Here is a 6,056-nt window from a genome sequence, read left to right on the forward strand (position 1 = left end):
TTCTTGTAATCACACCAATTATTATAATCATACCAATTATTTAAACTAAAGGCTTTTCAATGTGATTTTAAACATGCAATACATTATTTCTCGTAACCAAACTGAAAGGAAACCCATTACAAAGAGGCACTATCTGCAGAGAGAAGTTGGATAACATTTATGAAATAATTTTCATAAATCAAAAATACAGCATTGTAAAATTGAGTGGTTAGAAAGGAATCTTTTTATTATAATACAAACAAGGTCATGTCCTTGAAGGTCACGATGATGTGGCTGCAAAGCATCATAAAACCACTAAAAAGCTAAATTTGACGATCTCCAGCCAAATCTCCGCCGTTCCCGGAGCCACCCCTCCCCTCCAGCTCCCACCAGCAGGGAGAACCCTGGCTGGGGAGGACAAGGAGGCCCCCCCACAGGCAGAGAAAAAACACCATCTCTCCCAGAAACGAGCACCATAAAACAAGAGTCCCAGAGGTCAGGGAGGGAGGACCCTGGGGAGGGGGGAGGGGGGTAGTTCTGGAACCTTCCATCACGCCGCGGGGGGCAGGCGGTGGCAGGCTCTGTACCCCCCCCCCCCTCCTCCCGAGTCCGCCGCAGATAAACGAGGCCTTCGCGGCTCGGCGCCTCTCTGGTGACCAGAGCCCCCGCCGCTCGGTCACAGCGACATCGCCCGGAAGCTTCCGCGTCCTTAACGGTGTTCTCGAAAGGGGGCGGTGCCGGCACGAGCACCGAGAGGATCCCATCTATCTGGGGGGCGGTGTCGGCATGCAGACGCGCTCCTACTCTGGGAAATGTAGTCCTAATTTGTTCACTTGAGACCCAGGCCCACTCTGTACTCCCACTCCTACTTGGAGCTGGTTGGGGCCTTGCATGGAAGGCAATCGCCGTTGGTGTGTTTATGACTTGGTGAATAAGACGCATCAATTGTACAGCTCTTTGGATAAAGCCGCTATATAAAAGCAGACATTTACCATTTACTCTGGGAAATGTAGTCCCTCTCTGTTGACTTGAGCCCTGTCCACTCTGTATTGAAAAACCTTCTCAGTTCTATAACAGTGGATAATAACCCTTTATAAATGTGTAATAAACATCTAATACTATGTTATTAACAGCTAAATTAAAACGGGTTTTTGTAATAAGGTGCTGCAACCAACCAAGCAAAAGATTATATTCCTATAATCTGATATAGCCATTATTTAAAAAACTGCGTATTCTTCGTGGCTGTAAAAATGTTTTTCCTTCAAGGGATTTTTCACTTTGGTTTAACAAGTAATTTCAGGTTTACGTTAGCTATAAATGGAAGAGCTATTGTCAGATAGACTGACTATAGCTCCAGTGCTGCTGTGTGAAAATGTTAGCTTTACATTAAAGTGCACATTTAACTTCAATGTTTTGTACAACTCTGATGAAGTAGCCTCAAATTGTGTCGTATGGGTTTCTTAAAAGTCTTTCCGTATAGCTTTGCACGTGTTATCACTTTTGGTTTCAAAATCACATGACTAGTCTCTTTGGAAACTGAATGTAACGTTTTACCACTTTTTAAATTATGCAGTTTCATAAAACTTTATTTTGACTTTGATTAGATTTTTTGTTTTCTTGTGTATTCTGTGAACAAGCACATCCACAACAAACGTATACCACTTTGTTAGGCTTTCCAGGTATGTATTTAATACATGATACATCACATAAAAAAATATAAAAAGCACAGTTCTGTGTGCGTGAGGGCACTGTCACTATGCACAGTTCCACGTGTGACTGTTCAGTCCGTCTCTCACAGGAAGTCTGATCCGTTTCACACAGTAAGCCTTCCTGCTCCGGCCAGCCCCTCTCATTGGCCGAGCAGCTGGGCGGTCAGCCCCTCTGATTGGCCGAGCAGCTGGGCGGTCAGCTCCTCTCATTGGCCGCGCATCTGGGCACCAAGTTCCTGCATCTCTGTGATCAGTTGCTCCAGGGCTCTGACATCATCAGCCAGGTCTCCATGGAGCGCTCCCGTGGCAACGTCCGTGTGCAGTTGCTAAGTGGAGCGGGACAGACAGCAACGTCTCAGTCTCTTAAAGGAGCGCACGCCATGGGCCACCATTTTAAACAGAAAGAGAATGAAGCAGAGTGTTCTGAATTAAGTCTGTGTGTGCATTTATAGCTTATCCTTAACTAATTCCATGATATAATGCACACAGAAAAGCCCATAAAGAGGTTCTTACATGGGTTACTGGCACAAGTAAAGTTACTTGGCTCAAAGCCTTACAGTAGCTGGGCACTGGTACTAAAGTGGGAGTGGATGAGGCCCTGGTAGTGAATAAGACTACAATGGCAGTGAATGGGACTACAGTGGCAGTGAATGGGACTACAGTGGCAGTGAATGGGACTACAATGGCAGTGAATGGGGCAGTGGGGTATAGGGGAAGAGTACAGTGGCAGTGAGGTATAGGGTGAGGGTACCTTGGCTTTGGTGGCCAGGCTGCGGAGGCTAAGGCGGGTGGAGGACAACATCTGCAGCGCCTGCTGGGGGTTGGTCTTACTCCTGCTGCAGCTGAGAGTGACTGAGAGAGAGAGGAAGAGAGAGAGAGAGATAGAGATAGAGAGAGAGAGAGAGAGAGAGAGAGGGAGGGAGAGAGACTGATTAATGACACATAAGTCATAGAAGAGGTTCAGATGTCAATGATTCGGCAGATTTTGACAGTTTCTCATATTCAGCAGCACCAGTGGCACATTAAAAGCATCACCTCACTGGCACATATCACGAAAGTTGTGTCATCATATTTTTAAAAACCCTGAACCATTTCTTGTGCACTCTGACGCCGATGAAGGTCTGTGACCGAAACAAACACAGAACGAAAAAAGGCCACATTTCCAACGAGCGAATTTAAAAAAAACCCCCATACATTTTCTGCAACACGGTAAGAACAGCAGCCCCCCTCCTTTCCCTACAGGACAGCACAGGTTGTTCCCAGCGTGGCGGGCCTCTCCGTGCCCCCGTCACACACTCGCGCGCCGAACGCGGGACAAACGAGCGCGACGCCCTGCCCTTCTCACACACGCCGCCGCGCCGTCCTCCGACCTCGCCAGCGGGAAAGGTTGGGCGCGATGATTTATGGACAAGCCTGCCGCCCCAGTCTGGGCACAGTGGACTCAGCAGCATCAGTAGAATTACAGCCGGACTGACCGGGAGGGAGGGGAGGAGGCTACGGGAGGGGAGGGGAGGGAGGGAGGGAGGAGGGGTGGGCGAGTTCCGATACATTAGCGAGGCTCGGCCGCTTTATAAATCATTAGGATCCGCGCTGCTCTCCTGTCGCTGTGAAGGACGAAGGGTGACGGAGGTGGCAGGACTCGTCCCAGAGAGTCCGTGTGTAATGGGACAGAGAGGCAGGCGGCGGGGACGCGGGACGGGGGTGTGGGTGTGTGTGTGTGTTTGTGTGTGGCGGGGTGTGTGTGTATGTGTGTGTGTGTGTGTGTGTGTGTGTGTGTGTGGGTATGTGTGTGTGTGTGTGTGTGTGTGTGTGTGTGTGTGGGGGTGTGTGTGTGTGGTGTGTGTGTGAGTGTGTGTGTGTGTGTGTGTGTGTGTGTGTGTGTGTGTGTGTGTGTGGGGTGCATGCGTGTGTGTGGGGTGAGTGAGTGTGTGCGTGTGTGTGTGTGTGTGTGTGTGTGTGTGTGTGTATGTGTGTGTGTATGGAGTGTGAGTGTGAGTATGAGTGTGTGCGTGTGTGTATGGGGTGTGTGTGTGTGGGGTGTGTGTGTGTGTGTGGGGTGTGTGTATGCGTGACCTGGGTGCAGACGAGTCGCCATGGCGATGCCGCGACCAGCAGCAGCCAGCTCGTTGGCTGTGCCGTGCGTGATTCCGTGCCCCGCCCCTGCTCTGATGTTTAATTCAACACCTCGTCCTCCGTAATGGAACACCAGGCGATCTCGCAGATTAACAGCTGTACCGGGCGCCTTCACCCCCACCCCACCCCACCCCACCCCACCTGTCAGACCTGCTCCACACAGAGCCACTGAGGAACCCAGCCTGTTCGCCTGCTCTCCCCCATCCACCATCCATCATCCTCCACACTATCCAAGGTGCATTTAGCATCTTTTGACATGCAAAATGGTCCTCACTCTATAGGGAACGTGTCTGTGCGAGTGTGTGTGTGTGCGCGTGTGTGTGTATGTGTATGTGTGACATGGTTTGTAGGGACTCACCAGTGGCCAATTCCACGGCCCTCTGCAGCACCTCCTTGAAGGTCCCTGGGTCTTTCTCCCAGCCACTGGCCTGTGTCTCACACCGATGAGCCTTAGCCAAGAACTGCTGTGCCTGAGGAACACACACACACACACACACACATACACACATACACACATACACACATACACACATACACACATATATATATAAACACACAGACACAGACACAGACACAGACACACAGACAGGATATGGCTTATAGAAATGAACCCGTTCACCGTCTAATGAAACCACCCTGCCCTGGGGGACGTGATCTAGGGAACGTTCAGGGCGTCATCCGCGAGGAGATGACATCATCTTTAATTTAGCTCCTGCTTTTCCATTTCCTGCCATGCAAGAGGTCACATACATTCAAACCAGTCACATACATTCAGGAACGCAATACACACAAACCCTGGGCGTATAAAGACACCATTTCATCTCCAGCTTTATTTATTTATTTATTTTATGCAGGATGCCCTCACTCTTTAACAATCGACCTCTGCAGTCGACAGAACGTGTACCCATCCCGGCCCATCACCGGTAGGCAAGCCATAAAGACCAGAAAGCGCTGAGTAACTACAGTTTTGCAACTCCACAGGGAAATTTCAGGATGACACACTCTCTGTGCCATAAGCTGCCACAGGGTAAAAACACACTCATCAACACTGAAGTTCTGAGTTTGAAACTCACACTTAAACCATGATTAAGAAACAGCTCCATCAACACCCCATTACATATGCTGCTAATATGCAGGGGCAATCTATCATTAGGAAGCATGCATGACGACAAGAAATGAATCAAACACGCCCGAGTTATGACCAGCTATTAGTTATTAATGATCCTACAAATAGCACATCAATGCAAGACACAAGGCCCCCTTTTTAGCCCCACACAATGTGCTTTTGAATTCCATTTTCACACATTTAACTACACTAATCGCTGTGATTAAGAGTATGCACTGACCACGGATTGTTAACCCAGACTGTATCACTGCCACACGCAGGTAGCTGCACAGGGCGCTGCTAAAACACAAACTGGCCATTCAGAATTTGGAGAAATGTCAAAAAAACTAAAACAATTTGTCCTTTAGTTAACCAGGGGAGGTCCCTGTTGAGAACATATTTATCTTTTTCACGGATGCCCAGGGAGAAATGCCAGAGAGAACAGTTGCAAGTGGGGAGAGAGAGGGAGGGAACAGGTGTAAAGCCCCTGGAGCGGTTGTTGGGTTAAGGGCCAAGCTCAAGGGGCCCAGCGGTGTTCACTGACCTTCTGGTTGTCCTCCGGGTCTTCGCCCCGGCCATCGCCGTAGAGACGGGCGTACATCCTCCAGACGGGGGCGTCGGAGCTGACCCGGGAGGTGACCCGGCCCAGGAGCTCCTGCAGTTTCCCTCGCAGGGAGGAGGCCTGCTCCCCCTGCCCGTCAGGCAGCTCCTCCACCACCGAGCGCACCAGGATCTCCAGCACCTGGAGGAGACCAGACCACAGTCACAACGCTGTCCTTCCAAAAACCAGACCACAGTCACGGCCACAACGCTGTCCTGCCCGACACCAGACCACAGCCACAACGCTGTCCTGCCCGACACCAGACCACAGCCACAACGCTGTCCTGCCCAACACCAGACCACAGCCACAACGCTGTCCTGCCAAAAACCAGACCACAGTCACGGCCACAACGCTGTCCTGCCCGACACCAGACCACAGCCACAACGCTGTCCTGCCCAACACCAGACCACAGCCACAACGCTGTCCTGCCCGACACCAGACCACAGCCACAACGCTGTCCTGCCCGACACCAGACCACAGCCACAACGCTGTCCTGCCCGAAACCAGACCACAGCCACAACGCTGTCCT

General features: G+C 50.6%; 1 protein-coding gene across 1 annotated transcript in view; it reads right to left on the reverse strand.

The window, feature by feature from the left end:
* Positions 1 to 1,641: 1,641 nt before the first annotated feature.
* The window catches only part of ttc27 (tetratricopeptide repeat domain 27), a 98,172-nt gene continuing 93,757 nt past the window's right edge, over positions 1,642 to 6,056 (reverse strand). Inside the window, 4 exon segments of the mRNA XM_061227506.1 lie at positions 1,642 to 2,014; positions 2,440 to 2,540; positions 4,180 to 4,291; positions 5,471 to 5,668. Coding sequence (XP_061083490.1) covers positions 1,895 to 2,014; positions 2,440 to 2,540; positions 4,180 to 4,291; positions 5,471 to 5,668 — 531 coding nt within the window. The 3' untranslated portion in view covers positions 1,642 to 1,894.

This window comes from Conger conger, chromosome 18, assembly GCF_963514075.1.
Source record: "Conger conger chromosome 18, fConCon1.1, whole genome shotgun sequence".
NCBI lineage: Eukaryota > Metazoa > Chordata > Actinopteri > Anguilliformes > Congridae > Conger > Conger conger.